The sequence below is a fragment of the Lethenteron reissneri genome, chromosome 48 (genome assembly GCF_015708825.2).
Source record: "Lethenteron reissneri isolate LAM-NWPU_2019-01 chromosome 48, ASM1570882v1, whole genome shotgun sequence".
Classification (NCBI taxonomy): domain Eukaryota; kingdom Metazoa; phylum Chordata; class Hyperoartia; order Petromyzontiformes; family Petromyzontidae; genus Lethenteron; species Lethenteron reissneri.
The window spans coordinates 3711288-3735223 of NC_083826.1; the positions used below are offsets into that span (position 1 = coordinate 3711288).

General features: G+C 53.5%; 1 protein-coding gene across 2 annotated transcripts in view; it reads right to left on the reverse strand.

Moving 5' to 3' along the window:
* The window catches only part of LOC133354651 (early estrogen-induced gene 1 protein-like), a 37577-nt gene extending 20326 nt beyond the window's left edge, over nt 1–17251 (reverse strand). The window contains exon 1 of one of the 2 annotated variants that reach the window (XM_061571678.1): nt 16867–17251. In XM_061571678.1, the coding sequence (XP_061427662.1) occupies nt 16867–17000 (134 nt within the window). In that variant the 5' untranslated portion in view covers nt 17001–17251. The remainder of the gene's footprint in view (nt 1–16866) is intronic. The other variant, XM_061571677.1, reaches the window with a different exon arrangement.
* Between the last annotated feature and the right edge of the window lie 6685 nt (nt 17252–23936).

Below are 23936 nucleotides of genomic sequence, written 5' to 3' on the forward strand. Positions count from 1 at the left end.
TTCGATTTCCGACAGACCTGAGGACGCCTGCTTGCGTTGTGGCCGAAACGTCGTGTGAATTGTATTTTATTATGTTTTATCTCATTTATTTTATTATTTCCCTTCTACGTGACTTTACCGAAAGAACCAAGGAGATGAATACGTGTGGTTGGTTAATGCAGAATTGACGCCTTGAATTAGGTGAGCTATCCATGTGGTGTTTGAACATCGTAACACCTCCAGTTTTATTGTCAGATAGGGTAGAGCCTATTCTTATGTTTGTTCGTCATTGTCTGTTGGTTTAACTTGTCGCACGCAGGGCCCTCCTCGTCCGCTCGTGTTTACAATGTGGATAGAAACCCGAACTCCATTCCGCTCCAGCGGAGACATCTCCGCATCTCAGCCAAAACGTCTCCGCGTCTTCGCCGAAGCGTTTCGTTCAGCATCTCTCTTGCGGTTCAAAGTTTGGTCATCCGCGTTCGTGTGGCTGAAGCCTGCCGTATTGCACGCTCTCCCCGTGGATTATAATCAACATCACGCGTTTTAGATTATTTGGCTGCTATCAAAAATAAAGTGCACCATAGACACCCCTCCCCCCATCCCCAACGACTCTGCACAAGTGTAAGAGCCTGTGGTGGCAACACACAGACCCTGTCCCATTGCCATAGCAGGGGGGGGGGGGTGTCTATGGTTGTGTGTTGAGGCTGTGCCTCTGTGTGAGTTTGTGTCCACTGCACAAACCATGGCAGCAGCAACAGCAGATGCGGTGATACTCGACGATGATGACAATGATGATGATGCACAAATGGGAGATTAAAACCTCAACGGCAGTGACCGGAGACCGTGGTCACACCACCACCACCACCTACTACGCTATCAGCATCCGGCGTGAGAAGGCGCTCATGCAGCAGTGGGCTTACAAACGAAGAGTGAATCATCGTAAACAATTCGTGTTAATTACTGTGAACATTGGTGATTCGCTGCTCGAATGACCATCGAGGCATCGGTGGACATCTCCCGTTGACAGCCTTTGCAGGTCCAATGGCTGGTTGGTGTACGGTGATTTTTCTGCAATATTTTGCTGTCTTTTCTTGGATTTTCTGTTTGCGCATAGTCACTTTAAGATGCATTCTTGTTCATCTTTTTGTTTTTTGTTTGTTGCGGTTGCACCCGATTCAAGAGCCGAATGGCTCACAGGGCTATACCTAATAAATGAACTTGAACTTGAACTCCAGTGGTGCAAATTCCACATTCCTATGACAGGGACGAGCCTCCCCGTAAAAGAGGCACCGTTGATCTTTCTCGCAAACTTGTTCCCGGTTTATCCCCACCACGGCTGGGAGGGAGATGATGGGTCGCGTCAACCAGGACTTGAACCCGCTGACCTTTTGCGTGACGGAGCCGCTCGTTCCACCAGCCGGCCCGGGTCGCTTGGACAACATTGGCCCCCGCGGATTAGCGGGGAGAACCAAATTCCTCGCGCGGCATTGTGTGCGGCGGATTACAGAGGGACATGGCGTCACGCCGCTTCAGCAGCAGCGCTGCGAAATGTGCGTTGAGCTCGGCTCGGAATGCGCGCTGCGTGGTACAGAGATTAGAGGGGAGCTGTCGAACGCAACCACCGTGGGTGTTGGGGTGCTTTCAGATCATCGTCGTTGACAGACATTATCAATCCACTGCTGGATGAAGGCCTCTCCCAATCAATTGCAGGGCTACACCCTTACATAAGTAATTGGTGTTTAGATTTTCTGGCAATAAAAGAGGTGTGTTAGGATGTTGAAACACCAAACTGAAACCTTTTGCGAGGAATCATGTCTGCATTGTTGTGATTTCCTACGGATGTTGCCCTCCTCCTCCTCCTACACGTTGAGAATCGAATCAACTCGCGCTTAGATGATTTGGCTGCTCCTATAAATTCGTAGGCGCTCGCTAACAGTACTTGCCCCAACAGTCTGTTGAGGCTATACGGGGGAACTTTTTCTGTGTGGGGTGTTAGGGGTATATGTGTGCGTTGGAGGTATGGGGGGAGCGGTGGTGTAGCGATTAGCGCGCTGTGCTACGAACCCGGCGAACCGAGTTTAATTCCCGCTCACGGCCAACACCAGTGATGATTATCTGAACCGGTCCTGGGCCTCACCTAGGTCGACTCAGCCTGAAATGGGTACCTGGTGCGGTGTGTGAAAACATCGCCACTGGGGGAGACAAAGGCGGCCGGGCGTGGTTGTTGGCTTTCATAGGTGCTACTCGCACACAGCACTTGCCCCAACAGTCTGTTAAGGCTACACGGGGGATCGTTGTCTTTGTTGGGGGTATATGTGTGTGTGTGTGTTAGGGATTCGTGTGTCTGTGTTGTGTGTTGTGTGTTCGTGTTGTGTGTGTGTTGTGTGTGTGTTATGGATTCGTGTGTGCGTGTTGTGTGTGTGTGTTAGGGATTCGTGTGTCTGTGTTGTGTGTCCGTGGTGTGTGTGTGTGTTAAGGATTCGTGTGTCTGTGTTGTGTGTCCGTGTTGTGTGTGTGTGTTAGGGATTCGTGTGTGTGTTAGGGATTCGTGTGTGCGTGTTGTGTGTGTGTTAGGTATTCGTGTGCCCGTGTTGTGTGTTAGGGATTCGTGTGTCTGTGTTGTGTGTCCGTGTTGTGTGTGTGTGTTAGAGATTCGTGTGTCTGTGTTGTGTGTCCGTGTTGTGTGTGTGTGTTAGAGATTCGTGTGTCTGTGTTGTGTGTGTGCGGCGCTTAGGAACACGAGGTATTTGTTGGTTTTCCGAGCGAAAGAAGTCTCTCTAAAGTTCCAAGGAACAAAGGAGGCTGCCTCCCTCCCACAGCAACCCTGCGCACTGTCAACCCGACCCCAACCGGCCCGCACTCGCCCCACCCACGGAGCCCGACACGCACAAGGAGTTAGGGCTACAGGGGGATGAAGGGGATGAAGAAGAGGTGGGGGGGTGGGGAGTTGCGATAATCGTGTCGAGGGGGTGATGTGGCCAGCACCACGCCCCGTCCGCCGTTGCCTCCACAGCGCTCGATGTTCACACGCCGACAAACTGGTAACTCTTTTCGCGACTCAAATTTCGACACCGCGACCGGGAATCGAGTCCGTGGGTTCATTGAACCTCTGCCGAGGCCATCTCTGCCAGAGCGTGGTTCGTGGCTGCCCAACGCTGCCACCACCAGGGGCTCTGCTTAAAGCGCGTTCGACCAAAGGGCGCTTTGCCATTCTAGAGCAGGGGTGGAAAACGTCCGGCCCGCGAAATCATTTGGGTCTGGCCCTGCCAAGGCAACCGCAGGTGGGACTCGAAATTCAATAAATCTAGGAGCAAACCTGGAAAAGCAGTTGCGAGTAGCAACATCATCAACACCAGCTAACATCATCACACGCCTCGCCAAAGAGAAGCAGTTCCAGCCATCGCATTAGGGGCGAGTTAATTAAATGTTTGACCAAATATAAGTCAAATGTTTAAGTTGATAATTTTGTATGGCCCGCGAATAATGTTATAAATATCCAAATGGCCCTTGGCAGAAAAAAGGTTCCCCACCCCACTCGAGATGATTCGCGTGGGTTTGGCTACGTACGGTGCGAAAGAAGTTCGAAGTCGAGTCCACACGGCTCTGATTGTATTGGTGGGCCCAAGGGCTCACGTCACGTCTGAGGATACGGCAACAAATCACATCGGGTGATTTCATTTATTTTAACAAACGTTCAAACGGACTTCCAATCACATTCATCCACTGCGTTCTCGTTCGTTCTCATTTCCAAATGAAAGGTTACAGGCGTCATCTTTGAACGTCTGTCGATTACATTTCGCCGTCTCAATCCACTCCGGGTTCTTGGTCGAGTTTCGTAAACGACAAATTTGAGGTGACCCCCCACAGGAAGAAGGAGATAAATGAATAACGACAATAGATGAAATATTAACGAATAAAAAATAAAGATGGGTTTTTTTTTCTTCATCTCAATGTTAACATTAATGAAATAACCCCCTGTGTGTCCTGGTTTTTGGGCGGCCACCCTGTACATTCCGTGAGAGATTCGTCCACGCAGACACGTGGCATGGCCTTAATCTAAGTTGTCTTGTGGTTGTTGTTGTTTGACTTGCATCCCACTGGGATTTTTGCACACAGTGTTGGTGTACGGTGCTTTTTCTGCAGCTGTCTTTTCTCAGATTTTCTGTTTGCACATAGTCACTTTAAGATGTTTTCTTGTTCATGTTTTTCTTTTTTTGTTTGTTGCGGTTGCACCCGATTCAAGAGCCGAATGGCTCACAGGGCTATACCTAATAAATGAAACTTGAAACGCCTTCTCAAGGCCGTGCGGTGCGGGCGAGGGGGGGCACAGGAATCGGAGGGTAAACGTCGGCCACTTCCAGGGCCCTATTTAGCCTCAGTGACGTCAAGGCCAGGCGCGCTGCCTACGTCACTCGCTGACATCTTGAACTCGATGTCATCTCTCACAGCCACATCTGTAGGGTTTAGCGTTTTTTTTATCTGTGCACATGCAGCAGTCGTGCTGTGACGGTTCCACCTGAAGACGGAAGCTTGTGTTGCCTCCGAAACGTCGTGATTTTTATTTTATTTTTATTTTACTTTTATTAATATAAATTTTTTTACCTACGTGACTTTACCGAAAAAACCTAAGAATATGAATCCTTGCAGTCACGAAAGCTTCAAATCTAGAATAAATATATCTCACCCTCCCAACTCCCACCCCACATCATTCGTATTATGTTTAGTTGAATATTGCGATAAATGACTCAATATGCATCGCAGTTATCGGCTCGCTGTGTGGCGTCGTTAACCGTCCACGCACCGGCCCCGGCAGCCCTCCCGTGCTCACCGAGAAGTGTCAAGTTGATTGTATTGAACCAGGTGAGAACTCAAGAGGCCAAGATGAGTCTCATTTGTGACCGGGGGCATGAGTCTCCTGCCAGCAGTGGGGCCATGATTGCTGCTGCTGCTGCTGTGTGATGCCAATTGAGTAATTGGCGTTGTACATTTTCGAACTTATACTCATTTCGACGCAAACGCCAGTGGCACACGATGGCCCAACTCCTGCCGAATGACGCCACGGGTTCCTTTAACGTCCGCTGTGAGTGACGCAGGCGGCACATAGTATCATTGCAGTCAATACACACCGCAGTATTAACCGGGGTGGCCGCCGGATTTGAACTGCGAACCTCATCACCGAGCGGCGAACGAGCCGTCGCTGGGATCTCCTGACCTGCAGGGAACCCCCTCACCTCCCCCACAGCGGCACGTGACTTAGATGCCCCAGTATCTCAAAGCACCCGAGGCTTGCAAGCTCAGCTGAATCACTCCGAACGCCCCTCTGTAGTTGAAATATATTTATATTAATAAAATTAATCAATCTCGCTTTTCCCTTCAACGAAAGCAACCGGGGCCCCGGACTTTTTCGCGCATGGAACGAAAGCGGCTGCAGGCAAGAGACTCGAGGCGGGGCGGCTGAACCCTGGCGCTCGACTCGGCGTGACACGTCCCTCGCTGGACGGGGCACGGCCCACGGCGCGAGTTCTGCGGCGCGGAGCGAACAACGCCTCGACGACGATTCGACGACGACGAGGCGAGCCGGCATCCGGGGGATGCACGGCAAACCCTCGCCGGGGGAAGGTCGTCAGCCTACAGCGTCGTCTCTGGGCTACAGCCACCTAGGGGAGGCCCAGGAACCGATTCAGATGATCGTCACTGGTGTTGGGGGCCGTGAGCGGGAATCGAGGCTCACACGCAACGCGACATTGTGCAGCTGTCCCAAGCCACCGCTGGCAGAGGAAGGGCCTCCCCGCTAGAAGGAGCTGTGGAGTACTTGGTCTACTCTTTCACGCTGGCCGGACGTCTCGGCTGATGGACGAAAACGCGTTTTAGTTACATGTGGACACACGGGACTGGAGTTGTGCTCACACCGGAACACATTCCTGCGGAGGGAGCTGGTAGGAACGTTGGGTTGCTTGGTCAATGGCCAGGGTCAATGGCGACGTGGTGTATTCCGCAAATATGGCCGACTGTGAGGGCGGGCACAAGCCGGTGTGAGTAGGTTAAACGTTGAGTTTTATAAGGGCACCACGGGGTGACCAGCCCCTCCCCACCCAGCCCCACCCCTCCCACCCCTCCCCACCCAGCCCCACCCTCCCCACCCAGCCCCTTCCCACCCAGCCCCTCCCTCCCCACCCAACCCCTCCCTGCACAACGGACGGACACAATAATCTCCTGTGGGCTGGTGTAACCAGGAGGTTCCTACCAGTATTATATTTCAGATATCACACTCCAGGGCAAGGCGGAGTTTTTTGTGTGTTTGTATTAAACAATGCAACCTTTGCTTTGCTGGGCACTGACAACACACCTGTGTAAGTGTGCAACATCCCACTCCAGTGCTTGCCAAACAAATGTGAGATTGACGTACAGTATGCATATATGTACGAGGTATATATATATAAACTTGGCTTCTGTCTGACTCTTAAATCACCCCCACTGCCTCTCTCCACCCGTCAAGACTGAACTCGAGCGCCACAGTCTTTGATCGGGCTGGTCGCGTGTAGTGGGTGGAAGTGTGGACACTCCGACTTCTTCCAGGACGTACTGGCCAGTGTGGAAGAGTAGGCCAACGTACCCTCTAGTTGAGCTCTCTAGAGCCCCCCCTTCCACCAGCAATGACGTGAACAAGCCATTGCAGGGCTGCGCCTTAATCTCCCCCAAATGTAAAATCTCCACTCCAACCTCTTTCATGACGTCCCGGCCAGCGGTGGGAGGGGAGGCCAAACACCCTCTAAGACGGGGGCCCTCTAGAGCTGCGCTGCCCAAACTTTTTGGCACCAGGGACCGGTTTCGTGGAAGACAATTTTTTCACGGACCAGGGGGTGGTGGGGGGGGGGGGTCATCATTGGGTCTTTCCCCCTTTTCAAAGAAGCTCTCCAGCGACGTTTGTTTTTTACTCATTCTGGCTACTAGGGGTTAGCAGCTTGTGGGCTTACCAACACTGTGACTGAGACAAGTGCGCGATGCGGGAAAGAGGCGCGGACGGAAGTGGTGAATAATAAAACAATGGGGGCGGGCCACGCGCGGACTCACCGCTCTCACCTCCTGCTGTGCGGCCCGGTTCCTAACAGGCCACGGACCGGTACCGGTCCACGGCCCGCGGGTATGGGACCCCTGTGCTAGAGCTCCCTCTGGGTGAAGAGGCCCCTTCCACCAGCAGTGCGGTGAGTGAGCAGTGCCAGGGCTGCGCAAGCCTCACGGAGAATTGCAACTCCAGATTTGAAGCTTTCGTGACTGCAAGGATTCATACTCTTAGGTTTTTTCGGTAATTGCAACTGCGTGCCCACTCCACCGACATCGCACCGGCAAAGTCCTCCTCCTGTGCTGCGATGAGGAAGAATTATCCCCGGACCGCGCTCTCTACCCTCAGTGGTCTTCTGAGCAAGGAATAAAAAATGTGCACTTCTCCACTGTCCCTGACAACTTCGACATCACGTTTGAAAAAGTCGGGTCTCGATTCCTCAGCTTCCCAACTACTTACGTGCAATCTACAACCTCTCTTACTCGTCTAAGATCCTGCAGGGAAGCTGCTGCCGTGGCCTCACCTTTACATCATCAACATTCGTGAAATCCTGGGTTGCAGTGACATTTTATTTTGACCGAACGCCAACAACGCTGAGACCATGCTCATTGGCGCTCCCTCTGCAGTCATCTCAACTCCCAGGGTGGTTACAACTTTGCTCTTCCACCATAGAAACATTGCCAGGCCGCGCTGTTTCCTGTCACCTACTGACTTACAGAGAGATGGAGAGAGACCTGCCGCATGCTTTTGAGTTCTTCCCTGCAACGCATTCCTGTTTGGGATCTCACACCGCTGGCTCCCAGGCGGGGTTCTAGTGGACTCTGAGATCCTGCTACTGATGCTGGAGCTACTGCTACTGCTGCTGGAGCTGCTGCTGCTGCTGCTGGAGCTGCTGCTGCTGCTGGAGTTGCTGGAGCTGCTGCTGATGCTGCTGCTGCTACTGCTGCTGCTGCTGGAGCTGCTGCTGATGCTGCTGCTGCTACTGCTGCTGCTGGAGCTGCTGCTGCTGCTGTTGGAGCTGCTGCTGCTGGTGCTACTGCTGCTGCTGCTGCTGGAGCTACTGCTACTGCTGCTGCTGGAGCTGCAAGGCTCTGCATGGGTTCGGCCCACGATGGCTGCAGGAACTGATCCGTGTTTGTATCGCTCATCCAACTGAGGTTCCGCTTGATCCTCGGACCCCCTTCTACTCGAAGGACCGCCGAGGTCGAGGTTGTGTCACTGGGCAGGTCACGCTGCTGCCAGCCCAGCTCCCGGACGGTGCAAGAACGCTCTGCCCTCGCTGATGGGGCAATCGGTCACGAGGGGTACGATTTAATTTCTGTCTTGAAAACTCACCTCTTCAAATTGACCTTTACCCCCCGGCATTCTGGTCTTTTTGCCCTGGTTCGGTTTTATTTCCTGCCGCCCATACACGGCGCGCTGGGATCTGCGGATGAAATGCGCCTTGCAAATTTAATTAATTATTATTAGTACTACTATCTACCTGTACCAGGATCGTGATCGCGCGGATCTGGGAGGATGCTCCGCAGGAATGTGGCTCTCGGAGAGGCTGCTCCTCACGAACAGGACGGCACAGATTCCAATGCCAGCCGGGCCCCAGGGGCGCTCGTCTCTGAGCGCGGAGCGACGCGGGGAAGAATTCCCCTGCGGGAACGCATGCTCTGTGTTCACCGTGTTTCGTCAGCGTGTCGGTACGCGCGTGTATGTGCGTGTGTGTTTGTGTGGTGCGGTTGTGTAGCGGTTAGCACGCTGCGCTACAGACCTGGCGACCCGGGTTCCTACGTGACTCTACCGAAAACGACCAAAGAGTATCGATTCTGGCTCACGGCCAACACCGGTGACGATTATCTGAACTGGTCCTGGGCCTCCACTAGGTCGACTCAGCCTCAAATGAGTACCTGGTGCGATGTGTAAACATCGTCACTGGGGAGACAACGGCGGCCGGGCGTGGTGTTGGCCACCCACACCCTCGTGTGCCGTACCAGCCTTCATAGGTGCTCGCTAAACGCACTTGCTCCAACAGTCTGTTAAGGCTACACGGGGGGATCTTTGTCTTTGGTGCAGTGTGGGGGAGTGGTAGGGTAGTAGTTAGCGCGCTGCGCTAGGACGGGGGACACGAGTTCGATTCCCGCTCACGGCCAATACCAGTGACGATTATCTGAATCAGTCCTGGGCCTCCCCTAAGTCGACTCAGCCTCAAATAAGTACCTGGTTGCGGTGTGTAAACATCGCCACTAGGGAGACAAAGGTGGCCGGGTGTGGTGCTGACCACCCACTCGTGTGCCGTTCCGGCTTTCATAGGTGCACGCTAACTGGCCTCATACACTTATCTTTGTGGTGCAGTGTGTCCACTCAGCCTCAAGTAAGTACCTGCTCCAATGTGTAAACATCGGCACTTGGGAGACAAAGGCGGCCGAGAATGTATGTATGTTGAACTTCTTTCGCAGTATACGTTGCCAACCGTACTAATCGGAGGTATGCGGTGCTGGCCACCCACTCCCTCGTGCGCCGTGTCGGCCTTCATAGGTGCTCGGTAAACAGCACTCACCCCAAAAGTCTACTAATGCCACACTGAGGATCTTTGTCCTTGTGAGACACACACAAAGGCATTAAGTATGTATACTTAGAAACGTTTCATTCCTTAGCCCTGAATCATCATCACCATCATCACCACCGCCATTATCATCCATAACCATCACTGGTAAGAACATCGATACGGTGGCGGCACTGGTGGTGAGGGTAGCGATGGTGGTGGTCACACGTGGTGATTGATGATGATGATGGCATCGTCATGGATGTATGGACCTATCACTTTGTCTCTTGTTCATGTACAACACGGACTGGCAGCGCGCCTCGGCTCATCTGTTCACACCTGTTATGCAAGGGTGGAACTAAATACGCCCATACATCATGCATTCTTAATATTATTCAACATTTAAATTAAAATTCCTGGCCACGGCTAACATCAGTGGTGAGTGATATCTGAACCGGGTTTGGGGCTTAACAACCCCCCTCCCCCACCCGCACTGACCGCCGGTGTGGGGAAGTATGGTCAAATAACACCCCCATCCACGACCCTGGGAGGAGGCCCTCATCCAGCAGTAGATTTACAAACGGGCTGTGCGCGTGCACTGACCTCTGACACGAGACGACAGCGCGTGGCTCAGCAAGTACCGGCCACGTGGCCCAGACGTGAGGGTTGACCCAGCTCATCATCCCTCCCTCCGGGGCGTGGGGGGGTCACTAAAATGAGTACCACTTTGTGAAAAAATAAACAGCGGATGCCCTACGGATAGACTCTCCCCCGTCATCGAAATGTGGAATTCATCCTCCCCCTCTGCACTGGTCCAGGGATGTAAACGCGAGATGATCAGCAATGCCTCAGTGATCACCTGAGCAGCAGGAAGTCGCGCGGCGCGTTTGAAGTAAGCACGATTGTTGGCTTCCACTTCCGAGACTCGGCAACGCCGGCCCTCTTTACCTTGGCTGCTACAACAACAATGTCCACGCATGGCCGGCAAGGCGATTGATGGTTTTGGCTCTGGGTTGGGAAGCGGCCCTGCCCACTGCCATCGGTTGTACGGTCACGCCAAGTGCCCGAGGGCCTCAATGCCTATGTCCAAGGTGTGTGGCCTTCACGGTGCTGTGCCAGGTCTTCTTTCTGTTGCAGCCCGCCCAGAGCCACGACAAGCAGCAGCCGGTGACACGCGGCGGTCGACCCGGTTGACTCGCTCGCCTCGTCCACACCGTGTTCCCACAACAACACACTCACCCACTCACACACTCACTCACACTCACCCGCTCGCTCACTCACTCACACACTCACTCACACACTCACCCACCCACTCACACACTCACCCACACACTCACACACCCACTCACACACTCACACACTCACCCTCTCACACACCCACTCACCCACCCACTCACACACCCACCCACTCACCCACCCACTCACCCAGCCACTCACACACCCACCCACCCACTCACCCACTCACCCACCCACCCACTCACTTACCCACTCAAACACTCACCCACTCACTCACTCATCCACTCACTCACTCACCCACTCACACACTCACCCACTCACACACTCACCCACCCACTCACCCACTATCTCGTCTCCTCCACACCGTGTTCCCAGAACAACACACTCACCCACTCACACACTCACACACTCACCCACCCACCCAACAAAGATTCCAGTATAGCCTTAACAGGCTGTTGGGGCAAGTGCTGTTAGCGAGCACCTTTGAAGGCCGGCACGTAACAATAGCTGGTGGGTAGTCGGCACCACGCCCGGTCGTCTCTAGTGACGATGTGTATACACCGCACCCAGGTACTCATTTGAGGCTGCGTCGACCTAGGGGAGGCCCAGGACCAGTTCAGATAATCGTCACTGGTGTTGGTCGTGAGCATAAATCGACTCGGCTCGCAAAGTTTGTATCGAAGCGCGCTAACCGCAACACTACCGCTCCTCCTACTCACATACCAACCCACCCACCCACCCACTCACACACTCACCAACTCACACACTCACCCACTCACACACTCACCCACTCACACACTCACCCACTCACACACTCACCCACCCACTCACACACCCACCCACCCACTCATACACCCACTCACTCACACACGCAACCACTAACCTACCCACTCGTTCATCCACTCACAAACACCCACTCACCCACCCATTAACCCATCCACTCACACCCACTGAACCATTCAGCCACCCACTCACTGACTCACCTACCCACACACTCTCATATTTACTCACCCACTCAACCATTCACCCACCCATTCACTCACACACACACACAGACACCCACCCACTCACTCACCTACTCACACACTTAATCACCCATTGACCCACACATTCACCCAGCCACTCACCACACTGCAGGTCACAACACTTCTCTTTCTGCTCTTTCCCTTGCACTGTTGCAGCCTCTCTGCACATCCCTGATCCCATTATCATCACCGTAAGAAGCTCTTACAGCAATAGCCCTCGCTCGATATGAAAGACGCGTTCCACCCCGATCCGTAACACCTTCAACGGCGCTGATTGTTGCTGGCCGCTCAGCACTTCGGGGCCATTATTTATTTATTTCCAACCGCGGCAGCGGACATCCCAACAAGAAGTGAGAGCGAGAAGCGGGGGCTTCTGCCGCTGCCCATTAATAGTTCACCTGCAGCGAGCGGATCTCTAGCTCCCCCTCGGTCATCACCCCCGTGCCCGGCCGTGAGGAATGCGTTGGCCACGTGACCTCTCACTCGGCAGAGCCCCCCCCCCCCACCTTCTTCCAGGGCAGTGACCCCCCCACCAACCTCCTCGCCCCACCCCCGTTACCAGGGCAGTGACCCCCCCCCCCACCTTTCTCCTTCCCTAGGTCGACTCAGCCTGAAATGAGTCCTAGACCTCGTGCGATGGCAAAGTGCTGGTCACCCCCCCCCCCCGTGTGTGCTGTTGCTGCGCTAACAGCACTTGCCCCAAAAATCTGTTAAGGCTACACGGGGGACCCTTGCCTTTGTGGTGCGGTGTGTCTACTCAGCCTCAAATGAGTACCTGGTGCAATGTGTAAACATCAGCACTGGGGAGACAAAGGCGGCCGGGCATGTGTGTATGTATTACTGTGTATGTGTTGCCTCCGAAACGTCGTGAATTTTATTTAATTTTTATTTTACTTTTATTAATTTAAATTTTAAATTTTTTTTACCTACGTGACTTTACCCAAAAAACCTAAGAATATGAATCCTTGCAGTCACGAAAGCTTCAAATCTAGAATGAAAATGTATAACTTATTTCGCATTGTACGTCGCCAATCGGGCTAATCGTGGGTGCGTAGTGCTGGCCACCCATCTTCATCGCGCGCCCTGTCGGCCTTCATAGGTGCTGGGTAAACAGCACTTGTCGCACAAGTCCACAGATTTAAAGGTTTCGTGACTGCAGGGATTCATCTTCTTGGTTCTTTCGGTAAAGTCACGTAGAAGGGAAATAATAAAATAATAAAAATAAAACATAATAAAATAATTCTCACGACGTTTCGGCCACAACGCAAGCAGCCGTCCTCAGGTGAAGACGCTGTCTCCCCGACAGACCTGTTCTTCACCTGAGGACGGCTGCTTGCGTTGTGGCCGAAACGTCGTGAGAATTATTTTATTTTGTTTTATTTTTATTTTATTATTATTTCCCTTCTACGTGACTTTACCGAAAGAACCAAGAAGAACAAGTCCACCGATGCCAACATCTTCGTGTCTGGCCGCTGCTATTGGTGGGAGCGCTGCGAGCAGCCTCCTCCTCTTCCCTCTGCACCTGCGGAACGGCGACCCGCAACTTGGGGTCGGGTTTCTTGGCACCGCATCGCTTCTCGCTCACTCACAATGAGGCCACTCAAGGCTGCCCCCCCCCTTCCTTTCTGCTCACCGTGCCCCCCACCTAGGAAGTGTTTAAAGCTCAGCAGCAGCAGCCGCCGCAGCCATGGCCAATCCACTGTTGGATGATGGCATCCCCATAGTTGCGATGCTATTTTGGCAATATCTCAAATATGTAATAATAACATTAGATGGGACCTTTTTGCCAGTACCAAAGTATGAAGAATCAGAATAGGCTTTACCCTTTCTGGCAATACAACAGGTGCGCTAAGATGCCCAAACACCAAATCGATACCTTTTGCAAATAGATATTCTTATTTTTTAGTAATATAATATACTGCATAGACACGTGTCAATACCCGGATAGCTTTAAACGACTGTTGGGGCAAGTGCTCTTAGCTGGCACCAAGGCTGGAAGGGTACACGATGGGTTGGGCCGCCTTTGTTAAGCATTGCCACAGTGACAATGTATACAAACCTCACCAGGTACTTGACATTTCAAAGACGTTTCCAGCAATGGCCGGTGGGTCCTGATTACAGGTATCCCACTCGCTGTGTGCGGTAGTAGATGCGTTCCAAAAATAAAGGAATACAAAGCAAAACCGCACGAGGATACGGATACAGTACATAGACAGATCATACACAGTACACACACAGTATGCACAGTACACACAGCACACAGTACACGCAGTACATACACAATACACACACACTACACACACTACACGCAGTACATACACAGTACACACAGTACACACACACTACACACAGTACACGCAGTACACACACAGTACACACACAGTACACACACACAGTACACACAGTACTTACAGAGTACACACACAGTACACACACAATACTTACAGAGTACACACACAGTACACACACAGTACGCACGCAATGTCCCACGTCCGACCGCATAGCCGCATCTGAGTGAATTCAAACCGCAAGTGATGTTGGGTAGAAATGGGTTATCCGCATAGCCGCGAAACGAATAGAGCGAGGGAAACCCGCAGCTTGCATATCAGACCCCGTGGTGTAAAGTGAAGTATCCAACTCTTGGAACACCGTCGCTCTGACCTCCATAATTGGTTGCTTTGACGAAGGCCCCTTGCCCGAAACGTCACCTGTTTTAGCGGGCCACGACCGGCAGGGATCGAGGCGGAGAGTTGTACCGTGGGAAACACGAGGGGGTGCAGTTCGTGGCGTGTTTCCCGAAAGTCACGGGACGTGGTCAGGAGACTCGCGCGCATCATCAAAGAGAGAAAGTTGAGATGTTGGCAGCACTGGTGGTGGTGGTGATGAGTTTGTGTGATGTTTCATGATTGTCACGGTGGTGACATCGAAATGGATGTGCCGATAACATCAGACTTGCGAATCCCACGTTCGCATGAGTCAACTGATCCCGTGCGCACGGTGGAGAGACAGCGATAAGGGAAGCGACACATGTATGGGGGTTAGATAAGGACACGCGATAAGAGAGGCTGGATGAACCCGAAATCTGGGGGCCATCGACGGTGAAAATGTTGAGAGGAAGTTACACGGGTGGACCCATGAAACACTCAATTCGTGACCTCGTCCACGTGCGAACTCGCTCGCTCGTGAACTCGTTCGAAAGTGAACTCCACGGCACAACATACTCATCTACATTATTTTGGAGAACAAAAAAAATAACAGCGACAGTTAAAAAAAAAATCGCAGTTGCAAATTAGACGATTGCAAATGCACGGTTATTAAATCGTAGTTGCGAAACACAGTTGCAAGCTCGATGAAAAATAAAATAAAAACATACAATAGGCGACGTTTCGGGCAATGGCCCTTCCTTCATAAAGCTCATCTATGAAGTGTGTACTATGCAGAAGGGTGACTGCCCGAAACGTCGCCTATTATATACAGCGCTAGATATAATGCCTCATTTGCAGTCCCTCGATATTCGCACAGCACTGCGCCCTGTCTCGACACATCTCACGAGCTAAGCTGAGTTGAGCCTGGACAGTGCTCGGATGGGTGGCGGCAATGTATTCCAGGGTGCCGCTGACTATGAAGGCCGGAACTGGACACGGGTGGCCAACACCACGCCTGGCCGCCTTTGACTCCCCGGTGGTGATGTTCACACACCGCCGCAGGCTCTCAGGTGAGGCCACGGGCACTCAGGTGAGGCCACGGGCTCTCAGGTGAGGCCCCAGGCACTCAGGTGAGGCCACGGGCACTCAGGTGAGGCCACGGGCACTCAGGTGAGGCCACGGGCACTCAGGTGAGGCCACAGGCTCTCAGGTGAGGCCACGGGCACTCAGGTGAGATCGAGTCGACTTTGAGAGAGGCCCGGGACAAGTTATAAACCACGCGCGCGGGAGTCGAACTCGGGTCGCCGGGTTCATAGTGAAGTGCGCTAACCGCTGCGCCACCCCTCCACAAGACAAACATCCCCCGTGTAGCCTTAACAGACTGTTAGGGCAAGTGCTGTTAGCGAGCACCTATGAAGGCCGGGACGGAACACGAGGGGGTGGGCGGCCAGCAACCACGCCCGGCCGCCTCTGTCTCCCTAGTGGCGATGTCTACACATCGCACCAGGTACTCATTTGAGGCTGAGTCGACCTAGGGGAGGCCCACGACCCGTTCAGATAATCGTCACCGGCGTTGGCCGTGAGCGGGGATCGAACCCGGGTCGCCAGGTTGTTAGCGCAGCGACGCCACCGCTCCCCCTACCACAACCACCACCACCACCACTCCCCCGACCACCACCACCACTCCCCCCAACCACCACCACCACCACTCCCCCAACCACCACCACCACCACTCCCCAACCACCACCACCACCACTCCCCCAACCACCACCACCACCACTCCCCAACCACCACCACTCCCCCAACCACCACCACCACCACTCCCCAACCACCACCACTCCCCCAACCACCACCACCACTCCCCCAACCACCACCACCACCACTCCCCAACCACCACCACCACCACTCCCCAACCACCACCACCACCACTCCCCCAACCACCACCACCACCACTCCCCAACCACCACCACTCCCCCTACCACCACCACCACTCCCCGACCACCACCATTCCCCCGACCACCACCACCACCACTCCCCCGACCACCACCACTCCCCCGACCACCACCACTCCCCCGACCACCACCACTCCCCCGACCACCACCACTCCCCCGACCACCACCACCACCACTCCCCGACCACCACCACTCCCCCGACCACCACCACCACTCCCCCAACCACCACCACTCCCCCAACCACCACCACCACTCCCCGACCCCACCACTCCCCCGACCACCACCACCACCACTCCCCCGACCACCACCACTCCCCCGACCACCACCACTCCCCCGACCACCACCACCACCACTCCCCGACCACCACCACTCCCCAAATCACCACCACCACTCCCCCGACCACCACCATCACCACCACACACAGACACCGGCTCACCTGCTCGACTGCGCCGTGAAGCTGCCCCCGTCGGAGAGACGGAGCTTGCAGAAGAGGACTCCGTTCACGAAGGGCACGCACGTCAACTCGTCCAAGTCGAATGTCACCTGGAACCTGAACTTCCTCTTCTTCATGATTGAGGATGGTGACTGGTGCTGTCCTCTTCAGAGATGGCTCTCCCACTCTTGGATGGAGCCTCTCTCGGAAGCGCGTGTGACGTGCCCTGTGTGTGTGACGTCCCCCTGTGTGTGTTGTGATAGGTGCTCGTGAACAGCACTTTGCCCCGACAGCACTACGTAGGCTACCCGGGTTCGCTTTTCCTGTTAGGTGTGCTGTGTGTACCTATGCGATGATGATGATCATGATGATGCGCTGTGTGTGCATGCGTGTCAACTGAGAGCCTGATTTAAATCTCTGGCCCAGGTTCTATGCACAGCACACAATCTATATAAATAAAAAGAAACGGGTTTTCCCGTCAGTATAAATACCCCCCCCCCCCCCCAGTTAAAACAAATACACTCACACCGTCAACTCAAACCACTGCACTACCTCCCTAAGCACACACACGCACATTCGTCCTGCTACGACAAAGTCGCTCTTAGTCGTTACTGCCGAGTTAGCAGCTTTCGTGCTCTCGTAGCAAAATCCTCGCCGAGGTCGGTGACCGTGGCCAGGATGATGATGATGACGAGGCAGACGGATCGCCGGTCGCGGGACCACGCGTGCCAGGAGTTCGGAAGTTGACAAATCAAAGTTTCGAAAGATCCAGATCGACAGCCGCCCCCCCCCACCACCTCCACTTCACGTGCCCCCCACCACCCCCGGTTTATTCAGCGCACACACAAACGATAAAGGTCCCCCGGATAGCCTTGACAGACTTTCGTGGCAAGTGCTGTTAGCGAGCACCTGTACAACAAAACAAACCAGCACGGAACACGAAGGGTTGCGGTGGCCAGCACCACGTCCGGGGCAGTCTTCGTCTCCGCAGTGGCGATGTTTACACACCGCGCCGGGTACTCATTTGAGGGCTGAGTTGACCTAGGAGAGTCCCGGCACCGCTTCAGATAAATCGTCACTGTGGCCGTGAGCGAGCGGGAGTCGAACTCGGGTCGTCTGTGTTCGCCGCGCTAACTTCCTACACGTTCGGTCTCCCCACCGCACACACAATCACACCTCCACACACACGGACGCAACTTCTCACTGCGACAGACTGGGAGTCACAATAACTCCTCCTCCTCCATCCTCCTCCTCCTCCAGGCCACGCACTTCTCTTATTGGGCAGAGCAAACGCAGCAGCCTCCCTGCCGCCTCCCCCCCGTACCTGGTGCACAAGCACGCAACAACCGCTTGGCACGCTCCGCCGGTGTCTCTAACGAACACTCCGCCTGTCTCTGTGTGTGTGTCTGTGTGTGTGTGTGTCTGTGTGTGTCTCTGTGTGTGTGTGTCTCTGTGTGTGTCTCTGTGTCTGTGTGTGTGAGTGTCTGTGTGTGTCTGTGTGTGTGTCTGTGTGTGTGTGTGTCTCTGTGTGTGTGTCTGTGTGTGTGTCTGTGTGTCTCTGTGTGTGTCGCTGTCTGTGTGTGTCTCTGTGTGTGAGTGTCTGTGTGTGTGTGTCTCTGTGTGCGTCTCTGTGTGTGTGTCTCTGTGCGTGTGTGTCTCTGTGCGTGTGTGTCTCTGTGTGTGTCTCTGTGTGTGAGTGTCTGTGTGTGTGTCTCTGTGTGTGTCTCTGTGTGTGTGTCTCTGTGTGTGTCTCTGTGTGTGTGTGTGTGTCTTTGTGTGTGTCTGTATGTGTGTGTCTGTGTGTGTGCGCGTTGCGCTACGAACCTGGCGACCCGGGTTCGACTCCCGTTCACGGCCAAACACCCAGTGACGATTATTTGAAGCGGTCCTTGGGCTTCCGCTAGGTCGACTCGGCCTCAAATGAGTACCTGGGGCCATGTGTAAACATCGCCACTGGGGAGACAAAGGCGGCCGGGCGTGGTGTTGGCCACCCACCTCCTCGTGTGCCCTGCCGGCCTTCATAGGTGCTCGCTAACAGCACTTGCCCCAACAGTCTGTTAAAGCACTACGGGGGATCTTTGTTTTGTTTTTGTTTGTATGGCCTTACACTGATTTGTTTATATATAATTGGCGACGTTTCGGGCAATGGCCCTTCTTCACAGTACATTGGCCAGCGGAGAGGCAGAGTGGTTGATAATGGGACCGCACTTCTTAGTAGTGTGCTTTTTATTCTCGTGAGCATAACTGCAGTGAGTGTAAACTAAACTGTTAGAAGTAGTCTCCTGCGGGGAGTGTACTCTGTATTCTAGTCAGTGCTATGCTGTAGTAAGTGTACTCGATGAAGCAATACGTACTGTAGCGAGTGTAGTCTACATCGCAGTGAGCGTGAATGGAGTCCATGGTCAATCCACTGCTGCATGAAGGCTTCCCAAGGCAATCACGCCACTTCTCACGAGCCTGCGATGTTACCAGCTAATTCCATCATTATCATCGCTCCATCTCCTCTTCCAAGCCGCAGTGACCGGCGCGGTGAAGTATGGTCGTCAAAGGGATGCACGTTTCGGACGACGACATTATTGTGACAGAGAAGCACGGACGGACTACATTCACCACCATTCGAATTGTGCAGTGAAGCCAGTTGTGGGGGTCTCGACTTAGAGGGGCGATTATTGATGGGGCGGTCGAGGCCAAGGACGGAACGGCAGCCAAATGCACGAATTGGAACGCGCCCGAGAGAGGAGGGAAGAGGAGGAGTACGTCCGCCGAGGAGACGGAGCTGTGCGCACCGCGTGCGTGCTGCTTGCTGTCGTGGATGGCGAACCCCGCGGTGGCTGATGTGTCCGCAACGCACGCGGTCACGGCGTGTTTTATAGGTGAGGTCACTTTCTCGCGAGGGCTCGACCCGTTATCTGTCTGGGCTTGCAGCTCGGCATAATGACGACCATGAGTGTGGGGGATAACGACCGCCGTGAGTGGTGGTGATGATGATCACCAGGCCGGCACGCGACTGTAATCAAGAGATGGCTTGGCACCGTGCCGGTAACGTCGGCCAACTCACAATCCCCCCCATGGAACCTCAGCAGCGTGTCATCTCACTCTACCCAGCGTGTCGTCTCACTCTACCCCAGCGTGTCGTCTCACTCTCTACCCCAGCGTGTCATCCATTCACGCACACACACAAAGACAAAGATCCCCGTATCGCCGTCAACAGACGATTGTGGCAAGTGCTGTCAGCGAGTAGCAGCAGCTTTGAAAGCCGGCACGGGACACGAGGGAGAGGGTGGCCAGCACCACTCCCGGCCGCCTTCGTCTCCCCGACGTTTTACACATCGCGTCAAGTACTCATTTTGGGCTGAGTCAACTTAAAAGGAGGCCCCGGAAGGGTGGAAATATTCGCCACCGCTGTTTATAGATCGTGTATTTTTTTATGCTGAGTCGACATAGGGGATACCCAAAACCGGCTCCTTGTTGGTGGTCTTGTTGGCCATAGCCACGAATCTAACCCTGGTCGCCGAGTTTGCAGCGCAGTGTGCCAACCACTGCGCCACCGCTCCACACAACTACACAGATGCCCCGTGTAGCCTTGACACACTTTTGGGACAAGTGCTGTCAAGCGAGTCATCATGCCGGCACGAGGGGGTGGATTGTTGGCCAGCACCACGCCCCGACCGCCTACACGGGCACACATTCGCCTGGGGAGTAATTAAGTCGATGTGACACACGCATTGGTGTGTTTTTCCAAACGGGTAATTCCACCTCAATGAGATCATTCAATCTTGAATTGAAGCTTTCGTGACTGCAGGAATCCATACTCTTTGGTTCTTTCGGTAAAGTCACGTAGGTAGAAAAATAATATATCACGACGTTTCGATCGCAACACAAGCAATCGTCATCAGGTGTGGTACAAGCACAGCAAGAAAAAAAAGTTCAACCGTCCAATGCTGTACTGCCTTGTGCACAAAAGTCGCAACCGGGTACCCGGTACCCGTACGATACCCGGCTACCCGTACCCGGCCGGGTACGGGTACAGGTAGCAAATTGCGACCTTGGTGCGGCCGGGTACGGGTACGAGTAGGCCGTGAGTCACTGGTGAGTAACCGTTTGTCACTCATTTCGGGTAGGGTACGGGTAGGGAACGGGTACCTGTACTTGGCCGGGTACGGGTACGGGTACCCATTTGCGACCCTGGTGCGGCCGGGTACGGGTAAGGAATCAAAACCCGTTTGCGACCTCTGCTTGTGCACCGACCGCCTCGCTCGACTAGCTGTAACGCCAGTCATGCAACAGGGTTACATTGGCGGCATCGTTCTATACCCCGTTTCTATGCTGATGTTGATCTTTCCTGTAACCGAGACCACTTGAGTTCTCACCTGGGTAATACACAAAATACACGCGATGCCATAGATTTGAAGCTTTCGGGACTGCAAGGATTCATATTCTTATGTTTTTTCGGTAAAGCCACGTAGGTAAAACATTTAAATTAAAATTAATAAAAAGTAAAATAAAATACAAATAAAATAAAAATCACGACATTTCGGAGACAACACAAGCTTCCGTCTTCAGGTGGAACCTTCACAGCACGATTGCTGTATTTTTATTTTATTTTACTTTACCGAAAAAACCTAAGAACACGCGGTGCCACTTATGTGGGCTGGTGCGTTCAGCACCACGCCGGACCGCCTTTGTCTCCCCGGTGATTGGTTCTTTTTAAACACGCTGGGGGGAGGACCAGGACTACGGTCCCGATGTCACTCTCGGACTAACGCTAGCCTTGGTCGGGACTCGAACTCGGGTGACCGGATTCCTAATCGCAGTGCGCTAGTCTATGGGTCTCTATGCGAGTCTGTGGGTCTGAACGAGTCTATGGGTCTCTGTGCGAGTCTATGGGTTTGTACGCGAGTCTATGGGTCTCTGTGCGAGTCTATGGGTCTCTATGCGAGTCTGTGGGTCTGAACGAGAGTCTATGGGTCTCTGTGCGAGTCTATGGGTCTCTATGCGAGTCTATGGGTTTCTGTGTGCAAGTCTATGGGTTTCTGCGCGCGCCTATGGGTTTCTGTGCGCGCCTATGGGTTTCTGTGCGAGTCTATGGGTCTATGTGCGGGTCTATGGCTCTGTGTGAGTCTATGTGTCTCTATGCGAGTCTGTGGCTCTCTGTGTGTGGCTATGAGTCGCTGTGCGAGTCCATGGGTATCTATTTGGGTCTCAGTGCAAGTCTGTGGGTCTGTGCGAGTTTGTGACTCTCTGTGCGAGTCTGTGGCTCTCGGTGTGAGTCTATGGGTCTCTATGCGAGTCTGTGGCTCTCTGTGCGAGTCCGTGGCTCTTTGTGCGAGTCCTTGGCTCTTTGTGCGAATCTGTGGCTCTCTATGGCTCTATGTGCGAGTCTGTGGCTCTCTGTGCGAGTCTGTGGCTCTCTATGGCTCTCTGTGCGAGTCTGTGGCTCTCTGTGCGAGTCTGTGGCTCTCTATGGCTCTATGTGCGAGTCTGTGGCTCTCTATGGCTCTATGTGCGAGTCTGTGGCTCTCTATGGCTCTCTGTGCGAGTCTGTGGCTCTCTATGGCTCTATGTGCGAGTCTGTGGCTCTCTGTGCGAGTATGTGGCTCTCTGTGCAGGTCTATGGCTCTCTATGGCTCTATGTGCGAGTCTGTGGCTCTCTGTGCGAGTCTATGGCTCTCTATGGCTCTCTGTGCGAGTCTGTGTCTCTCTGTGCGAGTCTGTGGCTCTCTGTGCGAGTCTGTGGCTCTCTGTGCGAGTCTGTGGCTCTCTATGTGAGTCCGTGGCTCTCTGTGCGAGTCTATGGCTCTCTATGGCTCTATGTGCGAGTCCGTGGCTCTCTGTGCGAGTCTGTGGCTCTCTGTGCGAGTCTATGGCTCTCTATGGCTCTCTGTGCGAGGCTGTGGCTCTCTGTGCGAGTCTGTGGCTCTCTGTGGCTCTCTGTGCGAGTCTGTGGCTCTCTGTGGCTCTCTGTCTGAGTCTGTGGCTCTCTGTGGCTCTCTGCGCGAGTCTGTGGTGTCTATTTGGGTCTCTGTGCGAGTCTACGACCTTGCGCGCGTCGCCAGGTTATTGCTACTGGAGGGATCAAAGTTCACCCTGTCACTTGGAGCGGTTATTGATTTGTCACGTGTTGTGAAACGTCTGAACACAGCACGTTCCAGACAAAGCACCTGCTACAACCGCTGTACTAGAACAGTCCACTGCTGGGTGAACGCCTCCCCTGACCGTAAAGGCAGCAATTTGACCATACTTCGCCACGCTGATCAGCGCGGGTTGTAGTGTAATGCAGAGGAGGATGTGGTCAGGACCTGTTCAGTTCGGAGACCTCACTGGTGTTTAGCCGGAATCGAACGCAGGTTCGTCTCCATCCGTAATCGGAGCGAGTGAATGAATGCTCACGACTGGAGACTGCCTCTGACCGAGTCAGCCGGGAATGGGCCGATCCATGTGAAAACTAAAATGTATTCGACTCGAGGTGAATTCTTCGGAAACACATCACGCACGACCACTCGTGGATGTCGAACTATTGTTCCCTCCGAGCTGTGGCAAAGTGCGCGAATTATGACACCATCATTCAAAAATAATAAAAATTAACCCGTAAAAACAAAGTTTTTCACTATAATCCTTTATATGCGTGGCGGCTAGAGTCCTCTCGTCCTCTGGCTTGAGATGGCTGCCACCTATGGGTCAGATGATTGCCTGCCACCATTAAGCAATTGGTAATTAAATATAAAAAAATTCCTAAAAAGTGTAAAATTTTGGAAAAAAAATTTCACGAAAATAAATTGTCAAGCACAACGAGTCTGTGTGCAAAATGTCAGCTCGATTGGATCACGGGAAGTGGGTTAAAAACGACCGAAAGATTTGCACGGTCGTAAGCGCGCAAGCAAGCAAGCAAGTGAACTTAATATAAAGGATTTTAAAAATGTTTCCCATGGCCGGGCGAACAATCGCTAAAGCTGTCACTTCAACGTGGAACGGGAAGGGCCTAAAGGAGTACCAACAAGATCCGATGGCCTCAATTAGCCCGTGGGGCTACTGGGCCCTTTGTTGCTAGAGCCTGCTGCGGCGCTGCCTGCTGA